Source organism: Chenopodium quinoa, unplaced genomic scaffold (assembly GCF_001683475.1).
Source record: "Chenopodium quinoa cultivar QQ74 unplaced genomic scaffold, ASM168347v1, whole genome shotgun sequence".
NCBI lineage: Eukaryota > Viridiplantae > Streptophyta > Magnoliopsida > Caryophyllales > Amaranthaceae > Chenopodium > Chenopodium quinoa.
Window position 1 is genome coordinate 1,281,779 of NW_018743122.1, and position 24,238 is coordinate 1,306,016.

At 37.1% G+C, this 24,238-nt stretch overlaps 1 protein-coding gene and 1 pseudogene across 1 annotated transcript; one reads left to right on the forward strand and one right to left on the reverse strand.

Moving 5' to 3' along the window:
• Positions 1-12,670, forward strand: part of LOC110731997 — an 88,172-nt pseudogene extending 75,502 nt beyond the window's left edge.
• A 13-nt stretch (positions 12,671-12,683) lies between these two features.
• LOC110731973 (ALA-interacting subunit 3-like) lies at positions 12,684-19,436 on the reverse strand. Its single transcript, XM_021911879.1, has 8 exons — positions 19,019-19,436; positions 15,705-15,763; positions 15,533-15,607; positions 14,791-14,901; positions 14,532-14,602; positions 13,629-13,926; positions 13,136-13,425; positions 12,684-12,927 (listed from the first exon to the last, which is right to left on the reverse strand). Exons 1-8 carry the CDS (start codon positions 19,098-19,100, stop codon positions 12,873-12,875), a joined length of 1,041 nt encoding a protein of 346 aa, XP_021767571.1. The 5' UTR covers positions 19,101-19,436; the 3' UTR covers positions 12,684-12,872.
• Positions 19,437-24,238: the final 4,802 nt, after the last annotated feature.

Here is a 24,238-nt window from a genome sequence, read left to right on the forward strand (position 1 = left end):
TCAGGGCGCGGCAGATGCCCTGTTCCTGGTGAAGACAGGGGGTCGCGGTCTCTCTAACTAAAGCGGTCTCTCTGGCTAGAGCGCGGAGAGTTCCTGCCAAAAATCACTAACTTGATGCACTTTACCCGCGCCCGCGGCCCTCAGGACCTGCGCCCGCAGCAATGAAAAGATGCAGAGCTCCCTCTCCGAGCCCTCTCCAAAAGGCTTGAATCTCCTTTGCTTAGCTCTTTTTGCTTGTCTTGATTCCTTTGCGAAGCTAACTCCTTAAGCACCTACAAAAGAAACCAAAGAGAGAAAATAGAAGAGAAAAAGAGCAATATAAAAGAGAAACACGAAGAAAACCACATAAAGGAAAGTAAAACATGAAGAAAGAAGAAATAGAGAAACTAAAGGAGAAATGACCAAAATGATGAAAGAAAAGCATGAAAAATAAGGTGAAAACATCCTAAAACACTACCCTATGAGTGCCATAAATGACACTCATCAATTGGCCGCATTAAAATATCGTAATATAGAACATGTGATCTTATAATACATATGATATAGAACATGTGATCTTATAAAGTTACAATAGCTTTGATATTAAGTAATCGTAGGTGTGGATACGAACTAATTATCTATTTCATCAATTGGTACATGATCAATCATATTAGTCGGCTTTGAATAAAGACCGCAATATAGAACATGTGATCTTATAATAGGTTTGATATTAAGTAATGGTAGGTCTGTATATGAACTAATTATCTATTTCATCAATTATTGGTACATGATCAATCATATTATATGTCTTTAAAGATCACAATATAGACACATGTGATCTTAATTGTAATAGGTTTGATATTAAGTAATCTTAGGTCTGGATACGAACTAATTATCTATTTCATCAATTATATTATTGGTACATGATCAATCATATTAATTGGCTTTAAAGATCGTATTATAGAATATGTGATCTTAGGTCTAGGTACGAGCTTATCATTTATTCATCCATTAGTGGTACATGATTAATCATATTACATGCCTCTAAAGATCTTAATAATATAGAATATGTACGTCATCTTATAATACGTGTGATATTATAATAATCTTAGGTCTAGAACTTATCTGTTTAGGGTAATTTTACCCCGCCTCCAATCAGAGGATGACACGTGTCAGCCTCAGGATGGCCCAAAGTGGACCAATCCTTGCTTGACACGTGTCACTCCAGAAATAAAGGAAAAATGGCGGCCTTCAGGCCTAAATCCCGAGGACGTCGCAAAACGGCGCAGCCCACCAATGATTAGGGTTCCGTAACCTAATCAGGGGCACAATTTCCAAAGACCCTATAAATAGGGAGATGTCCCTCATTTTGAGGAAACGTTTTGATCATTTATTACACATTTTACTCTTTGATAGAGACATCCTGAGCTTGGAATCCGAGCAGATCCCTACCTAAATTTCCGCACCTTTTTTCCTCCCTTCAAGCTTCTAACTTGTGCGTCGGAGGCGGAGCACCACCCAACCGGTGTCTCCGTTTGTTTTGCAGGTACAGCTCATCCCGGATCAGTCTTCGTGTCGTAACTCTCCCGAGGGACAAAAACACCTAAAACATTATCTATCTCGTCAATTATTATTGGTCATGATTAGTCATATTGGTTGCCTTTAAAATCGTCAATTATTATTGGTTCATGATTAGTCAATATAATTTGTTCAATTGTGATAACTTATTTGTTTTTCTTAATTTTTTTAAACTCCTTGAAAAAAATACGGACTTTAATTTGCTTATGTGACTCTAAATTTTTAAAAATTATTAAATACATAATATTTTATTTTTTAAAAAATTAGTGAATATTGTAAATTTTATCCATAATACTATAATGGTTACATTAAGATAATTTTTTTAAATTAATTTAAAATTGTGAATTTCTTAAAATATTAACATTACATTCTTTTCCTTTTTTTTTTGGCTATAAACCCCTTGAAAAAATACTTACTTTAGTTGCTTATGTTACTAATTTTTTTTAAAAAAATTATTTAATATGTAGTATTTGATTTACAAATACTCCGCAATAATTTGAGAATATTGAAATTAAATCCATAATAGTTTTATTAAGATAATTTTGTTTTTTTTTTTTGAAGGAAAGATAGCTCGAGCTCTTATTAAGTTAAAGATAATTTCAATAGTTGATTGTTACTTGTACAACACTTGAAGTTTTTTTTTAATAAATTGTACAATACAATTTATGTCAGTTATGCGATTAGAATTGGATTTTGTAGATCTTTCATTATAAACAATTCTTTTTGAAGGAATTATAAACTATTTTTAAAAAATAAAAACAAAGTAAACTATTTTTTCGGAGAATATAAGCTTATCTTTTTTTGAGGGGAAAATGAAGTTATCTATTATTTTTGTAATATGTTCTTGTAAAAATAAAAGAATTAGCTTAATATACCCAAAATACGTAATAATAAGCTACGGAGTATATTTTTCAAAAAATACAAAAAAAAATATTACTAACAATTTATGAATACCGAGTACGTTTATTAAGTTGTTGGGAAATAAACTAATTAAAATTTTAAAAATAAGATTTAAATTTCAGAAATGACATGTTTCAAATTGAATTTATTTAACAAATTTAAAATTATACAAGGTACATAGAAAAAAACAAATGTTTTAATGTTTCACACTTAATGATAAACATTTACTCAAAAAAATAAATAAATAATAATAACAATACATTGGGAACATCTAAACAATAAACATACTCCAATACATTATTATTTTTAGTCTTCTTGTGCTCGTACAGTATTTATATAGTGATTTTAGTCTTCTAGCTTCTACTCTTCTCTTTATATCTTCTCTCCTCCATTAATTCATTTTGCTCGTATAGATGCATGCTTCAAAAGTTCAAAGTTCAACCTTAAACCCCTCTTTCTCTTTTCTTTCTAATTTCAAAGGCGGCATATCATTTATTTTTGCAAACACTTCTTCGTTCTTTCATTCAACAACCAGCCACCACAAATGGCAACCATAACTCACCGGCGATCTGTTCAATGTGATGGAAAATACATCGTTGAAATCAGAATTTCCAGGCGACCAAAAGCCCTATACTTTTATTGTCTGTATGTGTACTAATTCACGAAATTGGTAAAATTTTGAATTAAACCCTAAAATTTTAATTTACAAAGCTTGATTATCTGAAATCGACACCTGTTTTAGACACTTTTGCAAAACCCAATTCTACACTTTCCCGAAGCCGTGTCAGGGGCCATGTCGTGTATCGTGTCGTGTCGACACGCGACACCCAAGCCCAAGGGAGGTGTCGGGGTAAAACAACCTGTTTCTGAAATAATATCCAAGCCATACTTTCTCTGACAAACATAAAATCCATGTTTGCTACGGGCTACTTCTAATCCCAAAAAATATTTTACGGCACCTAGATCTTTCATTTTAAAACATTCACACAAATATGGTTTAGAACTCTCCAATGCAAATTTACTATTGCACGCAATAATCATGTCCTCCACATAAACTAACATACTCAATTGCAATTAACCTTTCGACAAAGTAAACAGCGAATAATCTGAATATGTCTCTTGCACACCTAAGCGCCTGTTTTAGCCCGTAAAGTAATTTCTTCATTTTGCACACCTTATCTGAATTTTTTTTTTTTGTTTTTTTGAGATCTAGGGGGAACTTTCATGTAGATCTCCTCTTCCAAGTCTCCATGTAGAAAGGCATTGTGTACATCCATCTGATGCACTTCCCATTCCTTCACTGTTGCTACAGCTAGAAACGGCTCATTATAGTACGAACTGTAGACATCTTTGCCACAGGAAAAAACGTTTCAATATAGTCTATGCCTTCCTCTTGATGATGTCCAAGACACACCAATCTAGCTTTCAATCGAATCAGTTTGCCTTCCTCATCTCTCTTCTTAGTGTAAACCCACTTGCTTCCAAGTGCATTCTTCCCTTCGGAAGTGTTTCCAAGGTCCATATACCTTGATATTCTAAGGCCTTTATCTCGGATGCCATTTCTTCTCTCCACCCTTCATGTCTTACTGCCTCTTTAAAGGATCTCGGAATTCTTGCCCCTGTCACAACAATATAATTTCTATGTTTCTCGGTAAACCGATCATAATAAAAAAAAATAGGTTATAGGATAAGGAGTGCCCGAGGAAGATGATTCTGCGGATGACAACGATGGGACTTAACTTTTCTGAATAATATGCGTAACACAGTCACGAAGCTTTGTTGAAGGAAACTTTATCCGCTTTCCTCGACCCAACATTTCCTCATTCGACATCTCACTTTGATGCACATCAGTGCACTCCGCACTTAAGTTGCGGTTGTCCTCACCTCCCTGCAATTGGGTTGCGGACTAGTCTGCTTGAGCATGCTCTGCCCCTCCATCGAGCTGCTACGGGCTCTGATCACGCCCAGCACTCAATGGTGGGGTGCCCTGCCTCGGCCTCTGCTCTCTCGCGACACCAGATGGACTGCTCTGTTGCTGGTTTTGGTCAGCTGCCGATGACAAACCAACAGGCTAGCCAGTTGGGTGTTGCTGCTGGGGCCGAGTACTGCCATCGGTCGATGGACCCCCGATGGGTGCTCCATCCCCTTCGGCTTCCTCAAATCCAGCATACTCACCCCTTATTTCCTCCCTAACTTCATTATATTTTAATATTGTAAACCTCCAATGTTCTATTGCTCAAACTCGTCACTACTGTCTTCACTCAACATCTCCACTTCTACTTGGAACACCAAAGTCTCATTCGTGTGCTCAACATAAGGAAAAATGTGCTCATGAAATTTCACGTCCCTAGACACAAAGTACTCCCTTGATTCCAAATCAAACAATTGCCACCCCTTCTTTCCAAAAGGGTAACCAAGAAAAATGCACTTCCAACCCCGAGACTCAAATTTATCTCCTTTACTTCTTTGATTATGTGCATAACACAAACATCCAAACACACGAATTGACTCCTAAGAAGGAACTTTGCCAAACAACATTTCATAAGGAGTTTTATTTTCAAGTAAAGGACTCGGAGTACGATTAATCAAATAACAATCTGTCAAAGCACAACCCCCCCCCCCCCCAAAAAAAAAAAAATTAATAGGTAATCGACCTTGAAATCGTAAAGCTCGTGCCTGAAGTTTTTTCTCTCCACTCTCCCACTATTTTGAGGAGTACCAACACAAAAAGACTAAAAAATAATCTCATTTTTGACAAAATAATCCCTAAGATGATTAAACTCGGTACCATTATCACTTTGAACCACCTTTATTTCTCTATTAAATTGGCGTTTTATCAAAGCAATAAAATTTATAAAATAAAATTCAACTTCAGTTTTATTGCTAAGCAAATAAATCCAAACACTCTTAGATTCAATCATCTATTATTGTCAAAAAAAATATTTTGCACCACACGACGAGGCAACCTTATAAGGCCCCCACAAGTCAATATGAACTAGATCAAACAAATTACTTGCTTTATTTTCGCTAATAGGAAACCTATCTCTAGATTGTTTTTCCGAGGGCATGCATCACACACATTATCATTCTTCCTAATTTTGTTACTTATAGGCGGCGGAAGTAACTTCAAGACTTTCTTCGACGGATGACCCATGTGTTGATGCCAAAGATCCACCACACACTCCACTGCTAGCACCTTCACTTGCGGCACATCTCGGAAAAAATAAAGTCCATTGTCTCGTTCACCCACGCCAATCAACGTCCTTGTCAACTGGTCGTGAATAACACAAATTTTGTTAGTAAATTATATTGTACATCTAGATTCATCACTGAGTTGAGTGACAGAAATTAAATTACAATTTAATTGTGGTACAAACAACACATTATCAATGGCAAGACCACCCTCTAGTGTAACAGAACCCAATTGATTCGTGTTCACTGTTTGACCATCCGGTAATCCCATTGGGCAATTTTGAATTGTTTTAATGTTCTCATACTCGACAAATCATTTGTTACATGATTAGAGACACTGGTATCTACAAATTAAATGAGTAAATGGTAAGTAGGGTTGAAACTCGGCAGGAAGAAAAACAATCAAGTCGCAAGATAAAAGAGTAACAAGGGTGAATGTTTTTTGTAATTTTGGGATTGATATTGAAAGCGAACTAGCACAAATTAAAACGAACAAACTAAAAAAAATAATAATATGGATTCAAGACAAATAAAAGTGCTAGGGGAAATGGGGGATTCTAGCATAGTAAACCAATCCTTCAAACAACAATGATAATTATGATCATAACACCAAGGGAAACATGAAACTTGCAATTCCTAGCTAACTAGCTCACTCCCTAGCAACTAGTTAGGAAAAGTTGGGCAATCACGTTCTATTATAGTTCACTTTTGTGCAACTAAATTAGAACAATACTATTCATGAGATTAAGTAGCGCTAAATTAACCCCAAGGACATAAAAAACATTCCCAAGCATCACAAGGTGTAGATAATGAATAATCAATCATTCTCATTTGAAATCAATCATCACCGAGCTCTTCTCCCCCTCCCTTAGCTAAAATTTAGCCTGGAAAGGAGAGAGAATACATGGAAGACATGAAAGAACTAATTACAATCAACACAAAGCTAGACATGATTAACAAAAGGGAGAAACACAAACAAGTATTAACAAAGCAATCAAAAAAAGAAAATCAAGCAAAACGTATGACAATAAGATGAACAAAACAAATAAAAGAAAATAGAGAAGGAGAGATTACTAAACAAAGTGCTTGAACAATGAAGTTTTTAATCTTGCTACACTTTCTCTCCGTAGAAATCTAAGCTAGCTCTCTATTTTTGGTCTAAAATCTAGTTAAAAGGCTAATTACATGACTATTAGGTATATAGATATACCCCTTCTCTAATCTCCCAACTTACGCCTAAAAAGGCAATTAAAATGCACAGAGACGCTCCCAAGGGTTTTACCAAAATCCTACGATGGTGGAGAGCGGCCACTCCTTTAAGGTGGAACGAGCGCTTTTGAGGAGTCGCTAGGTGGAGTGGCCACTCCTCTCTCCTGATCCTTGTTGCTTGAAAAGTACATGAATGACGCGGGCGCTCGGCCGCTCCCTCTGATGAAGTGGTGTTTTGCTCCAACTGGAATCCTTCCTCTACTTTAACGCATTCCGGGCTCCAAGCAAAAGCTTCGGGGCCATGAAAGTGACATCCTCGAGCATCCTAGGTCAAGAACTCATACGCAATTGTTAGTGTAATGGACTGAATTCTACTGTAAGTTAATGAAGCAAATATTAATGGAAGGTTGGCAATTTGATTGATTAATTCGTAAACAGGGGATACAAACAACTTTAGGCTGCCAATCTGTCTAGCAATTTGAGGTTGCAACTCTCAAAGGGGTTCTTACTTAATTTCTGGATATCCTCCTTCCACTCCTAGTACAATTCTTATACTAAGGATTACTAGTGGTCGGGAGAACATGTGATAATATTACACTAATATGGAAAAACATTTAAATAACAGAGCTAAAGTTAATTGCCTTCTTTCCCTTCCCTGCTCCTTAATTACTTTTGTCTCCTTCTAATTTGGAATTGTCAAAGCTTGGGATTGTTCTTTGTTTTCTGGTGCAGCCCTTCCTTGTTCTTGTTTGACTTTCCTCCTTCTTGCATAGACCTTTATCGGAGGTTGACCCGCATTGAGATGTGGACTACTTGGTCCGTGACAGTTGGCATATAAGAGATGGGAGTAAGATAGAGGTAGAACTAGCATAAAATGCCCAAAATCATGTGATTATTGCCAAAGAACAAGATAAGGAAGGAGATTAGGAAAATAGACAAAAACTACAAGAAAAGGGGATAAAGATGCGAGAAGATGACAATCAGGGGTAAATTGAGTCACATAAAAACTACTTAACACTTAGGAATTGGAAATTTCTAGAGTTTAAGATTTCGCAACAGAAATTTAAACAAGAGTATTGTGGAGCAGAGAATTAATAAAGCTAAGGAAGAACTGACAAAAATGGTCCCCTTCCCAGGACATTCTTGGGATCCAGTTTTAACTCCTTTGTCATATTTGCGTCAATGGTACTGAAGAATACTTGCATGGTGAAACCTCCATTTATTTTATAGAATAACACTTGTAATCAAGAAGATATTTGATTGATACTAATTTGCTGAGCTTTGAGTATCTGAAATTAGTTTTCCTTTTCCATTATGACTTATGTTGAAAGTCAGGTTGAGGACCTAAAACAATTGACATATGCGCTGTATATTGTGAGGAATGGTATCATCTTTAGCCCATTTCAAAATTTGTCAGATGTCATGGTGCTTATTAGAATTTCTGCCCTTTAAGTAGGTAAACGAATGTATCTTATCTTAAACTGTGTCAATTACTGCATCCTCTTTGGTTATATTGTTAGTTGTATATTACAGGTTCTACACAATGCATCTGGAATGTACAGGAATCTAAATGCTTTAGCTATGAGATTGACAAGAAAGGGTGGTATCTTAATGACTTGCTCGTGTTCTGGTGCTATGACATAGAGTGGGTTGTTCATGCGTGTTATTCAGGTAAGTGTAGAATTGTGTAATTCTCCTTAGTGGAGGCTTTTTCATTCATTGAATATATATAGGATTTACAACCTAAATATGAGAATACCTAAATTACACATGATATATCATTTAAAGAATATTCACAAGATAATATAAATATTATCTAACACACCCCCGCAGTCGAAGCGGGAGGAGGTCGAATACAGAGACTGTCTCTGAAATCTAAAAATAATTGGCGAGGTAACCCCTTTATGAAAATATCCGCATACTGATAAGAAGACGGAACATGTAAGACCTTGATCTCACCAAGTGCCACCTTATCCCGTATAAAATGAATGTCCATCTCAATGTGCTTGGTCATTGGTGTTGTATCGGATTAGAAGATAGATAAACGGCGGAGATATTATCACAATAAACCAAGGATGCCCATCGAATGGGACAATGTAGCTCAAGAAGTAGATTCCGGAGCCAACATAATTCAGAAACAACATTAGCGACACCTCTATATTCTGCTTCGGCACTCGATTTGGACAATGTAGCCTGTCGTTTTGCGGACCATGAGACCAGATTATCACCCAAATAAACACAATACCCGGAAGTGGAGCGCCGAGTATCCGGGCAACCCACCCAATCTGCGTCGGTGTATGAAGTAAGTCTCGTAGGTGCAGAACGGTACAAATGTAGGCCATGATCAAAAGTGCCTTTGATATATCTGATGATACGCTTAAGAGCGTTAAAATGAGGTTCCCTAGGAGCATGCATGAACAGACAGATCTGTTGTACGGCATAAGCAATGTCAGGTCTGGTAAAAGTGAGGTACTGTAGAGCACCTGCAAGACTCCTGTAAAGAGAGGGATCCTTCATTGGCTCACCATCATGAGCACTAAGTTTCGACTTAGTGTCGACTGGAGTGACAACCGGCTTGCAATTGTCCATGTTTGCCCTGTGAATAATTTCCTCTGCATACTTACTCTGACAAAGGATCATATAGTCCTTAGTTCTGGTTACAGAAACTCCCAAAAAATAACTCAACTTTCCCAGATCAGTTATGGAGAATTCGGATTTAAGAAGAGCAATAATATCACATTTGAGTTGTTTAGAAGAGGTTGTAAGAACAATGTCATCAACATATAGCAAAAGATATGCAACATTAGCACCATGTCGCAAAATAAAGAGGGAATTATCACTTTTGCTGCAAACAAAACCAATCTGCAAAAGATAGTTAGCAAATCGTTGATACCAAGCCCGAGGGGCCTGCTTTAGACCATAGAGAGATTTGTTAAGGCGGCAAACATGTGTGGGAGCCTCCGGATTTACAAACCCCGGTGGTTGATGCATATACACTGTTTCTTTGAGGTCACCATGAAGAAACGCATTTTTAACATCCAGCTGATGAATGGGCCAATCCCTACCCAAAGCAATACTTAACACGGTTCGAATGGTAGCCGGCTTAACCACAGGACTAAAGGTCTCATCACAATCAACACCAACCTGTTGAGACTTGCCATTCACAACAAGTCTCGCTTTGTGTCTCTCCAAATCACCATTTTCCCTGTATTTATGTTTAAACAACCACATACAGGGAATAATATAGGATTTGTGGACATTTTGTTGTGGTGGATCAACAAAGTGGGATTTCAACAAAGTATCAAACAACCACATACAACCACTAACCTCTTTCCTCTAAAAGCATTTCAGCACATTTTCTCAGTTCTACTGTCACAATAGGGATACAGAGTAGAATAAGCATTTGGAGGAATTTATACTTTTAAAAGTTGCTTCTTTTACATTGTTGGAAAACAAACTTAATACCATTTTAAAAGCTGATGAGTTGTGATGGTAGAGATTAAAGAGGCTGTTTCAAAAGATGAACAAAAGAGAAAATATTACAGCGCCAATCCTTGCACAGATGCAACCTCTGTAATTTTGATTATATATGAACTAATACAGTGGTACATTTCACAAATTCTTATATGAGACGTCTCAATTCTATTCAAATATTAATTCTTTCTAGGTAATTTATGATATGTCATGTGTCTACTGAAGTTTAGTTTATATATCTATGTATGTAGTATTAGGTTACTGAATGCACCGGTAGGAATTTATCTGTTTTACTAGCTATCTTGTGTTTTTCTTTTTGGTCTACTTGTATGAAAAGAAAAGGATAACTTCTTTGGGTCAGAAGTTTGTTGTGGTGGATCAACAAAGTGGGTTGCATATTTAAGAAATTTAATAAACTATTTGCACTATACCAAATGTATAAATAAATAATTAAAATACAATAAGTGACAATGAAAGTTGGGTTGTGTTTTGATTGATAGTGAGTCATATAACTTTTACTTGTACTTTCTCCGTTAACTATTATTTGCAATAAGGGGGTGTTTGCGGACTCTTAGACAAAGTTTGTTTGTGAGAGTAAAATGGAGGGAGAAAAAGTTGGGTGCATGTGATGAGGAGAGAGATAGAGAGAAATGATTACCTAAAAAAAAAAAAAAAAACCATTTGTTGCACATAATAGTTAGCATCCATTTATAGTATATGTTGCAAATAACCGTTAACGGAGGTAGTATATTTTTCAAGTGGGTTTGCATTTACTTCCTTCGTTTCTTTATATTTGTAACACACTTTATCACGATATTTAAGAAAAGTGGACCGCACATGATATAATACACTTAAAGTGGGGTTAAAGCATGTTAAGAGTAAAATCAAGTGGGTCATGTGCTTTATATAAAGGAAACCTTATATAAAGGTAATAATACAATTTTCATCATAAAAACCTTCTTTTTATAGTGTGTTACAACTATTATAACATTTCCATTTTAAAAAAGTGTTGCAACTATAAAGATTCAAAAGAAGTATTATACTTCTTTTTTTAGTTAATACCATTTGATTTTTATATCATTCACAAAATACACTTTGACTAGCTTGATTGTAAAGTAAAGCATGCACCAAGTTTCGATCTCTAAACCTCGTGCATAAAAGCTTACCACACTCACCACTGCTCCACCTTACCTTGTAGGGTTCAATACTTCAATATATCACAAAATAATGTATTTGACCTAATTTGTTTTTGGTAAATTGGAGGGGACATCTATCCCCCCCTTAGCCCATGCTGTGACAAACATAATAATAGAAAGGTGTCAACTAAAAAAACATGAGGTAGTATGTAAAGTACATTTTCTCCTTCAAAAAAAAATATTTTCTCTCACAAACTGAACTATCAATACAAAAAAATAGGGGTGTCCATAATTCGGATTAAAACCGAAATCCAATCCAATCCAAACCAAATTATTAATTCGGATTGGATCTGAACTTTAAATCGAATCGGATCGGATTGAGATTTTTTGAAAAATCGGATTTTCGGATCGGATCGGATTGACCCTAATCGGATCCAAACTAAACCGAATTATAAAATTAAGCATGTATGAATATGACTCCAATATGGACTGCTTGCTGTCTTGACTTGCTGCTGCTACCTACTGTTGAAAGTTAGTGGCTCTAACATGGTGAAAGTTTACTTGCTAGTTGATGTTTGCCTATTTGGTTCTTGATGTTATTATTGTAATGGTGTTTCCTTATAGGTGTAGTGATGTACTAGTATTAGTTACTATTGAACAATTTATTTTATATAATCATGTCTATTTTAAAGATTTGTATTAATATTAAGGCTTGGACAAATGTGATTTTTATAATTGTGTTTGTATTTATTTTCATTATTGTATGAGTCTATTAGATGCTAAAAATAAAAGATTTAATTCAGATTTTCGGATCGGATCCAAATAATCGAATTTTAATTCGAATTGGATTGGATTGGATTAGGAGAGTAATTCGGATCGGATCGGATTGAAAATTTGAAAATCGAATTATATTTCGGATTGGATTGGATTGGATTTGGGCTAAATCCAAACCGAAAACCGAATGGACACCCCTACAAAAAAAAAATGTAGCATTATTCATTTCAATATGCAAAGTGATTTTGATTGTTTCTAAGTTGCATGTTATTCTACAGGGTGCAGCAGCAATGGCAGGCAAAAAGGTGACCGTACCCCGGCAAGTGGGAGCAGCATGTGATCACCCTATTGACCCATCCTACCCAGAAGGAGCATATCTTTCCAACATCATGCTAAGAGTTCTATAAGAAGTGTATTGTAGGCAATAAATTCGGCAAGGAATGATGTAAAACTTGTATTCATATAATTAACATTAACACTTTTGCCTCGTAGCATTCAAATCCCAAGAACCAAACATTTTTTTTTTCTGAAGTGTACATTTTCCATTAACATTCAATTACACTACTAATCAAGTTTTTTTTTTCAATTTACAAAATCTCTTCCAGATACAAACACAAGCACAACAACTGATTATCTTCCTCCTGGATTTCTGTTCCATGACAAGTAAGAAGGATCCCCAAGTCGCCTGTAAAGATAATATCAGGATGAGAACAATGATATCTAAAAACTGTTGAGACAACAGACGCATGACAAAAGAAGTATAAGAGAATTTGAAAGGAAAAACAAATATTGATAAGATTGATGCCTTAATGGTTGGAACCTCAAACCTTATTACCAAGTAAATTAATGCAAAGCAAAATGAAATATGCAAATCAGCAATTGCAGAAGTTTACCTTGGCTTCACAAGATAAATGAGAGTGAATAACATTGCTAAAAAGAAACACAAGCCACCGACAGTAAGATAGGCAATGCCAAGGAAGTCATTTTTCCCACCGAGCCAACTAGTTGTGGAAAGTACCAGCATCTTCTTCCCATTGAAGCTATAGGTATTGTAGTTGTTCTTGAGAGTGACATTAATGACGTCTCCAGCTTGCAGGTCCTGATGTATTTTGCCATATAATTTCCGGAAAGTAGGAAGAGCCGCAGTTCGCATCCATACTATGAGATCCTCTTGATCACTAAGCTGTAATAGAAAAATATGAGTCATAATTCTTGCCAGTGAAAAGTGAGCACTGTACAGCAAACAATAGAATTATAAAAACTTGAAAAATATGAGTCATAATTCTTGCCAGTGAAAAGTGAGCACTGTACAGCAAAAAATAGAATTATAAAAACTTGTTCTCTATGATGAAAAGGTAAGACATTTGTTCAGAAGAAGCTACTTACTGGAACAGATTCATTTAAACTAGCACCCCCAATAAGTCCTCCCTTCTGAAAATTACTTGGGAAGACATCTTTCCCAAATTTGTGATCTCTATCACTTTTCCATGCAATTCCATTCTTGTTGACAGTTAGGTTGCTGTTACTTATAGAAAAACTATAAGTATCATTGAACAAACTCCAAGCTATTAAACCACAAGGCACAATTGGCTTCCCGTTTGCAGTATCCTCTGGTTTGCAAGCGCTTACTTCATTAGCACTGCTGTTATGCCTCAATTGCTGATCACTTCGACTTTTCACATACCTGCATTACACCACATTGTTAAATAATAATTTTGTTATAACATTTATCTTTGAGTTACTGAGTATGAAGAACGTACTTGGGAGTGCACGGTTTCTTGTATACAAAAAGAAAGTTCAAGACAACAAACTCGAAACATCAGAACATAACAGTAGAATCCAGTGCCCATTTTGCCAAGAGCACTTATATCCTGTTCTATGTAATTATAATTCCTACTAGCCTAATCTGTTCATGGAAACCATAGCATAATCTCGAAAAACAGCATATCTCAGAAATTCTCCCCCCTCCTATACTGGAAGTAACCCATCCCACCATCCCCTATCTATATAAAAAAAGCACAAGTACTATATTATGTGACAATCATTAAGAGAATTTAGAAGCATTTTCATTACAACAAATGATAGCTGCTTTTGAGGGAAAATAAAATAAATGAATGCATTATGGAGCTTAAACCCAACAAAAATTTGCTATGGAGTCCCTACACATCCAGATTGATTCATACACTCAGAGAAATCACCAGGTCATTTAATTGAAACGATATAGCACTAAGTGTAGAATGAACTCCAGACACCAATGTTGATTTTGTAAAAAAGAAAAAAGGAGTGTACCTGCGATGGTTCTGATAAAAGTTATCAAGCTGGTAGTAAATATAAATAGGTGCTTTCATATGCTTGGAAACCTACATGGATAAAAATAATTGGGAGACAGATAACACCAAATTAGATGGAAAAAAAAAAAAACAAAAAAAAAAAAAAACCAATAGCAGCAAAAGCAGCTGGCATATATTGACAAGGTATTTGTGCTGAAAGACTGAAATAGCTATATGCATTAATCAAAGCACATAAGACAGGTGTAAGAAACACTTACATTTAGCGTCCTAATGCAGGTTTTATCACTTGGTCCTTTGATGAAGCTGATCTTTGCACTTTTAGACCCAGGTATACAGTCATCATCATAACGGTCTACAATTTCAACAACCTTTAGCCAAAAGAATATCAATAAATAATGAACACGTAATAATTAGGCAGAAAAATGATATTACTTACAGAAATAAATTGTAGGCATATGACCTATATGCATATACATAGAAATGTCATAATCATGTGCACATAAAGCCAGAAATTCTTAGTTTTATAGGAATGATGTTATACCCATTAGAGGCCAAAGGATAAGGAGAGGAAATGAGGAATAGAGGATTATATAGGAGGAGTCAATGGTTAGACATTAAGCATATGGAAGCCCTAATATTGGTAGAGGATCAAGGTGGGTTATTTGAAGGGAAAAGGTGAGGAGGTTAGGAAGACCAAATTGGCTAACGACAGAATCATTGCTAGTATTCATTGAATTGGTTTTAGGCTAAATTTTCGGTGAGGGATATTGGCAGGGTTAGGTGGGGATAGGAATGTGAACACATAGCTGACCACGTTGAGGGAATATATATTTTCGTTGTTCTTTATGATTAAAAGCTTTCATAGAGGATTGGACATTTGCAACCATTTTCAAACTGAATTCTATAGAGTTGTTTTACATTATATATGTGATTGCGCATAGTATGAGGAGTATGCACATAGAGAGGGGAGGGGAGGATAGAGTTGAAGTTAAAACATACATCACGAGAAGCAAATAGTGAAGCAACTCCAATTGGAATAAACACAATGCTGACAACCATGAAAGCAGAAATCACCTGCACAGAATTTTAAAAAGCATGAGATAACTTAAAATAATTGAAAACAATAACTGATGATACAAAGTACAAGGGAGCAGCATTAGTTCTTTCATACCCAACGAGGAGTTAAGATTGGTTTGCAAGCTGGAAGCTCCTGTTGGGTGAACCTTGAATCTTTAAAAAAAAAACAAAATTAAACATGAGATATTATCCTTGGAACAGTTATTTCCAAATACTGAAAAGGCCTTGTTACGAATAGCTAAAAAAATCAATAAAAGAAGACCAACAACATAAATGTCCCGTATAAATAGCTCTCATAGAAGTATGCCTGCTCTCTCATTCTTATTTCAGACTAACAGATTTTCACACGACATGTCTAATGCTGCATCATGTGATCAAAACAAGCATAACCATCTATCATGCACATGGAAAGGTACGACAAACATGGTCACGAATATGTACAGGAGCTTATGACACACATCTCAAATTAGACATACTCCCTATAATTTTGTTCGGTGTACCCACTTATCATTTTGAGGTGTTTTAAATGTACCCTTCTACTTTATTCGATTTAAAGCAAACACATCTTACCATCTAACTCCATTTACGCCACAAATTTACACCTTCATAACCCACTCACTTTTATTTTATCTCTTTCTCTATGCAAATGCTTGCACATAGTCTATCACCAAAAAAAAAAAAAAAAAAAAAAGCCTTTGTTACACACTTCACAAAAGTAAGGAGCCAATATAAGCTTTTTTTGCTAGTTGGACTTGTCCTCTTGAACTTCAACATCCATTTTAGCATAACTATTAAATCTGTGAAATTATCTGAATGTATCTTACATTGCTCTCAACTCTGCTATCTCAAATCTCATTTCTAGTCAATTCTTAAATCTGCATTTTTATTCAACATCTGCTTCAATGAATTTGAGTATATCAAAATGCATGAATTTAGGGAATGTCAAAATTAGGGTAATCCTGGCCTCGGGTATTCAAAGATCAAGTCAACTATATATTTGATAGGCTCTAGCTTTAATTTAGCTCATCATGTGTTCATTCCATGTATGACAATAATCTCGAGTAGTTATCAGGCGATAAATAAAAAAATTAACCATATAAAATTCTACTCATAAATTAGCCATAAACAATCTTAATTCATTGGCTTTACCCCAACTCTTTATTTTATCTGAGCTGAATGTAACAGAGTACACAGTGTATGTAGCAAGAGAGAAGGTATCAATACTATATACTAAAAGACACACCATCAATGACACGTGTCATCTCTTGGTGTGTCCTTAGTTTTTTTTTTATTTAAAAAAACTACTTATTAAGGAAACAAATCATTTATAAAAATAATTTATTTTTGTATACATATTCCATATTAATGTAGTAATTTCTGTATACATATTCCATATTAATGTAGTATCTATTATTATGAATAAAAATAGATTTCTTAAAAAAGTTTTGGCAACTACAAACCCAAAAATATATTCTTAAAATAATTTATAACGTATTTTTCAACAAGAAAAAAGATTGCTTGGATTTTTTGCCTACTTTTGTTTTAGTTGTGTATTAGAAACTCATGCAAATACAAATCAACCTATCAGATACTTTTATTATTTCTCGACTAATATATGATTATAATTCTTATCAATCAATAATATATAACTACATATAATTATAGGTTACCGTGCATGGCACGGGATCTAACCTAGTATATATGTCATATATGAACACCAGGTGGGGGTGAGAATTTAAAAGATGTGTTTGAAAATACATTTTAGAATCATGCATGTCAAGATCCAGCTGACTAAGATAGGATTATGAACAGAGAAGCAGATTTTTTTTATAGCTTGCAGCCACCAACAGATATTTAAGACAAGGATGAAAAATTGCAATCCACAAGCTAAGGTGTGGGTTTATGCTGATAAAAAAATAGAAACAAATGGTTTATTGGTGTTCTAATTATGCAGCTGTACATGTACCAACATTAGTTTGCAAAATCATTGACCCCATAGAATTTGTGACGAAAAAGAAATCTAGCTTACCTACAGCCTTTGCATGTACTTAGTCTACACTGGCCATGTGTAGACAATAAAAAGAGAATTGTATTCAGTTTAAACCCATAATACCAACTAAAACAAAGGGTGGGCGATTTTAGAAATTTATAGCTAATAAAGTAGGACATACAATAGGAAGTGAAGGATAGAGGGTCAGCCATAGGTGGGTATAGCACAGTACTCCAACACTACAATCCTATAAAACTAGGCTCATCAGCCACGCTAAGGGATGATTCTCCACATAGTGTACAGTTGAAATCAAAATATATATTTGGCTATAAGGATAACCATGGAATTTGAACTAATTAAGAGACCCATTTTTTTTTACCTAGAACGAAACCTAAATTTCCATCCACCTTATCTGATTTTAAAGCTATATAATTTGGAGGATTGATCAGCGCCAGAACAGTGGGTATTTGGGCACACTGGCACAGATCAGGTATTGTGGCTAGCCAAAACGTATGCACAGTAGAGTTAGCACTACATTCATTTGCTATTGTGGGTATGCACAAATTGCTACTCTCGTATGGAAAATTATACTTCACAAAAAAAAAAATAAAAAAAAAAAAAGCAAATTCCGAACTTTTTTACTAGTTACTACTCCCTCCGTCCCCAAAACTTGAACCCTTTTGGGTTGATTTCACAGTTATTAACAAACTTAAATAAAAAGAAATAAAAACATATTGGAAAGATAAATTAGGATTTGTACAAAAGTAAAGAGATAAAGTATTCAAAATACATGAAAAAATAAAATTTTATATGGGGAAACTAATTTTGCACAAATATTGTTGTAAATTGGTGGGTATTTTAATGCAAATGGGTCGATCATTTTGGGACTAAAAATAGGCGAAAAGGGTCGAAGTTTTGGAACGGAGGGAGTACCAATTAAGCAAAGAAGATAAACAAGGAGAATAAGATCCTTGTCCGCACTAAAAACAGCCTAAATCTTCAAATTTATATAAACTTACAATTATAATAAAACACAAAAGACACCGAAAATATAACATAAACTAGATGGCACCAACACCACAGACTACACAAGTCCAAGATACCAATAATCATGCACCAAATTAACTATTTGCAAACAAATCACGATAATTGCAAATATGCTATGAACAAGAATAACTAATCAACAATAATTTTAACAAAACCACCCCAACAAACAAGAATCTTAACATGTATCAACAATTAAAACAACCCAGAACAGATCCAATCATCAGCTAATTTACAAAAAACTAAAATATAAATCAAATTAAATCAACACAGTGACATTTAGAAATAAACAATGTACCCAGGACTCGAAATCGACATCGACAAAGAAACCCAAGAAATATAAATTAATTGAAGCATAAGGAACATGAAATTACACTTGGGTCGCTTGGAATTTCTTCTAGCTGCTGAAGGATCTGTTGATCCAGCACCAGAACTCGATGTAGGGTTTGAACTCATAGCGAACGACTTCAATTATTAAATACCCACAAAAAATAAATTCAAACCCTTCAACCAGAAATATCAATAATTTTGGTCAAAATCAAAAGAACCCCAGAAAAATTAGAAGAAAATCAAAGAAATGGGAAAAGATGGATTGAGGGTTTAGGTTAAGAAGGGAGAAATTCTTGAGTCCGGGAAATCTAAATGACGTAGTATATTACAAATAATCTTTGAGAAATTTTGACTTTGAAAAGAATTGAAAAGTCATTAGGTTGAATGGGTAGGCAGCCACCTCTTTCCAGACTCAGGCAGTCTAGAAGCGAGGTAGAAACTACAGATGAAGAAGAGTCAGCAAAATGATGCAAGGGTCAAAGCTTCTATGCTTGAGTTTAATGCACGGTTTGTTTGAATTTTTTAAAATAATTTTTTATATATATATTTATGTGCTAAAATTTGTTATATATTTTGATAAAATTTCTGATATTAAAAGATAATATTTTATATTTAATTAATTTAAATCAGGAAATCTCATTCGTCAATTTTGCTTACATGACATTTGAATTATTTAATTCTAAAAGAAAATAATAATCTCTTATTTGATTGGCTACAATTGGAATTTATAACCCTACATGGCGCGCTAAGAAAATTAAATCCTATGTGGCTCTCTAAAAACTCGGGAAAAAACTCCCCTTTATATATATATATATTAGATTATATTGATTGATAACTCTTGTAGTACGAGGTAGCTTAGGTCGCAAATTCTAGAGCTAGCCTCGGTTAATAAATCATATTAACAATCTTTGTTAATAGATAGTCCTAACTTCTCTCGGTAGAAATTGAAAGTGTTTTCCTCTCTAGCCATAACGAACTACAGAAGCCCTTCTAAAAAAACAAAAAAAAAAACACAGAGATCAACTCCAAGCTCATAGTCCTTCTAAGCATCAACCATGGATCACCAATGTTGATCTTCAGTTCTCAATAGAATGGGAATTGGTATCCCAAAACAACCCTATGACTACCCAGAAGATGTGGACAAATTTAGTCTTGCGGTTGTAGGAAAAGTTTTGGATGATAGAATCTTTTTTGAAACTCAAATCCAAAATTGGGTAGACTTGTTCTGGAAGACAAATACTGCCATCATTGTCCAAAAAGCCAGTCATTCCAAAGATATTTTCTTCTTCTTTTGCACTTCATACGAGGACAGGGACAATCTAATGTCCTTAAGATTTGCTCCTGACAAAGGTGCATTGGTCGTTTTCAAGGCTTGGCAGATGGGCTCCAACATTCTTGGTATAGATTTCTCGGAATCAACTATCTGGATCAAATTTGAAGGCCTACCCACCGAAGAATGTCAGCCTCAGGTAGCTAGAAGAATCCTCGAGAGAGTGGGCCGTATTATCAGATTTGATCAACCTTTGTTAGATGACAGGCCCCATTGCTTAATGCGAGCTAAACTGGTGGTGAATGTCCAAAAGCCTCTCATTCTAGGGTTCTACTATGAGATAACTCTAAAGAAAGTTGTGTGGGTCTTCTTAAGATACGAAGGAGTGTTCCTGTGTCTGCCATGGATGTGGGAAAATTGGTCATAGACAACCCCACTACAAATTGTCAACTCATATGGCTCACAGGGAAGTGAATGACAGAATTAAAGGTTTATGTGGAATGCAGTATGATTTGCTGCTTTCCAAGCCGTTTACCCCGCTCTACTAAAAGAAAGTCATGGGATTGCAGGATCTAGATAGATTCAGTACAGTGAGAACCAATCTTAGGGTGTACCCGCACCCATTCCGAACCTCGGCCTCTTCTGAACATACCCCCCACCACTCTACCCATAGAGGAGGCATCTCAGGAAGTCGCCACCACTCCCCGGGCAGAGACCAGCAAGACCCTTCCTCGTCCTCATCTGGTAGTCCTCCTTCCTCTGGTAACCCAGGGCCAGGTAATAGAGAACGGAAAAGAGTAGCTAGTGTCCCTTCAGATGACATCAGTGGTGTTTAGTTTGACAAAGGTACTCCCAAGAGACGAAAACAGAGGAAAACGCAAGCCCTCCCTGTTTTAAAAACAGGGCAAATCCATCTTTATACTCCATAAGGTCGTTAATCAGGGAAAGAAGAGGGCTGGATGAGCTGAACCATATCATCATCCCTTCTCTCCAAATCAAAGGTACCAAGATGTCTCTTTGGAAAGAAATTATGTAACTAAATGTTTGATTGCAGCGAAAGAGGAAGTATGCTACGGGTTGGTGCAGGCGATCCGGATCGACCACCCACTCCAGCTCCATTGAACGCAAGAAACGAAAGACGTTTCCCTCTCAACCCTCCCCGAAGTCTATGCAAGGTGACCAACAGATGGATTACGGCGTTAAGGATCAGGAGGAACAACATTTTCCGCAACCCCAGTTGCTTCCCTCTCAGACTTTACCAGGTACACAACCCTCTTCTACTATTCTAACCCCCCATTTATTAGTCAATCATCCCTCTCCCCCTAATATTGACCTAAACATAAGCTTGAATAAGCCTACGCTTCAAGAATAGGCTGGCCTCCATCCAACTCAGCTCCCTCGAGCCTCAAAAAGACTCCAAGATGTCACTCTGTTAAACTCTTTAGATGATTTATTAAATGTGGGTAGTAATTTCCTTAACTCCTCATATTCCACCCCTCATTTGTTTCCCTTTCGTACTTCCCCACCTACCTGCATTAATGGCAGCTTAAAGTTGAACTTGTTTAAACTCCCTCTTTATTCTCTGCAACATGAAGTTTATCCCCCGCTTTACTCGCTTACAAGCCCCACCAAATCTCACTCCCATTGTTTATTACCTTTTTCATCACAACAGCCAACTGCCAACCCCCCCCCCCTTCACTATGTCTACCACAAAAATGGAAGCTCAAATTGACTATAAAGTTTCTTTGCTCCCTAGTGATAAAGTATACACTCTCAACCCTCTCCTTGTCCCCTTTAGACTAAAAAATATTCTTGTTGACCCCCTTATTAGGGAACTTGAATTTGCTTTCCCTCTCCTCATGGCAAACAAGGAGGAGTTAGAAACCTACCGTGCTTCTCAAGCATCCCATGCTTACACCTCCCTGTACACCCTAATTGCCAATTCTCAAGCAAGTTGTAAGCTTTTCTCGACAGACTCCACTCCGACGAACCCTGCTCATAAATGGCCGAATCTCAAAGGCCCCATGTTGTTTTCCTCTTCTAGCTCCTCGAAGTTCTCCATCCCCACGAGGGAAGTGCAAGTAAGCCCTCCAAACTCTCCAATATCTATGGAATCGTTCAATACTGCCCCATCTTTTATCTCTTCAGGCTCTCTAGAGCCGATCATGAAAATGAACAATCTTGATCCGTCCCCTAGCCAAGAGTCCTCGGACTTTGAATTGGACTACTATTCTCATGAACAACGTAAGCTCTTGTACAAGAGGAGGAGAGGGAGAAGATTTTTGGAAGAGGGTCCGAGAAAGAAAAAATGGAGTTCGGGCGTCGCAAAGGACCTCCCAAAAGAAAGATCCTTAGGACTGTCTTGGAATTTCAAAGACTCGGCTAGCAGCGGAAAGAAACATGAAAGGTCTACAGAGGGAGCAGGGGAGAATATGAACCAAGGAGAGTCTAAGAAGTGCAGGTATGGAATCAGCAAGGAGGACGACTTATGGGAAAAGTTGGAAGATTTGGAGGAGAAGGATAATCTCCCCACTAGGATTCAGGTGCTAAGTGTTTGGGGTAAAAATACCCTAAACACGTGGCCCAATGGCCTAGTGACACGTGGCATCAAGCCGTTGGTCAGCAGGGCTCCAATCCTCTGCTGACACGTGTCCTCTAAACCCTAAAAGGGGAACCATCCCTTCCCCACTATAAATAGTGGAAGGACCCTCATTAATGGGGGCTGGAACATTTGTTGTTCACATTGAATACTCCTCAAAAAGAAAAACACTTACCCCGAGCAATATTAATTGCAGAATTCTCCCATTACGCGAGAAGTAACTTCCACATTACGTGCATTCTACCTCCCGTATCTTTACTAACTTGATCGTCGGAGGCGGAGCTCCTACCCCCAGGAGTCTTCGTGATTTTGCAGGCACAGGCGTCGAAGGACATTCTTGGAATTGTAACTCTCCCGCAGGACACATCAAAAAACCCCGAAACATTTGGCGCCATCTGTGGGGAGAGTACTTCTAAGATGACTTCTGATACTGTGTCACCGAATCAGGGCAAACGGCCTGTGGTCGAGCCTGAGGTCCAGACGGACCATGAAAGTGGCGACGAAATTGAAACATATGTGGCCCCGGATGGGTCTTTCAGAACGAAGCACCCTCGTGCTAAAGATAGAAGAGAACGGGAAATCAGCCAAGCTGCTCCCAACAACCCAGCCGGGCAACCGGCTGGAATTGCCTAAACAGTGGAGGGCTCAGCCCCCGTTACAAGAAACGAACTCATGTCTTTCATGAATAGTTTCAAGGGTGAGATCAAGAGCCTCATCCGGTCAGCTACTCCAAAGAAGGGTCAGCCGGCCAAGAAGCCTTCTGGAAAGAAGGCGGTCAAAGAACGAGTTCCTACCCCTCATCCCAAGCCAAAGGAGGGGGAGGGCTTAAGGTTTGATCCAAGCAGACTCCGTTTTCCTCAAGGGGAGCTGCGAAAGGCCATCCGGCACGTACAACCGGATGGCTCCAAGAAAACATTCTCAGACGCCCGTACATTTCTCCAAGAGAAGCGAGGTCAGGCGTCTGCGTCGGCCTCAACGTCAACCTTCCCGGACAGTTTCCATGACGTCTCACACAGGCGTACGGGAACGAACCTTAGGAGCCAGACGGGCGAAGCTTCTGCCCGGTCTGGACCCAAAGTGATCCAGCCTGGCCTATACGGCACACCGAATGGGTTGGGTGGATCCCCTTTCATGTCACCGGGTCTTTTCGGTGGGCAAGCGCAGCAGCCGTTCCAACCCACGGACTGGTTGCTGCGCCTGCTAAATTTGGGGGAACAGCCAACGGCGTTCTCACCAGAGATAACCCAGGCAGCACAGCCGCCTAAGATCAAGAATGTTTTGGTGGGGGCCTATGATGGCACCACCAACCCAGAAGACCATCTAATGGCCTACTCTAACCTCATGTACCTCCAGGGGTTAGATGATGCCGTCTGGTGTCGATGCTTCCCGGCTACC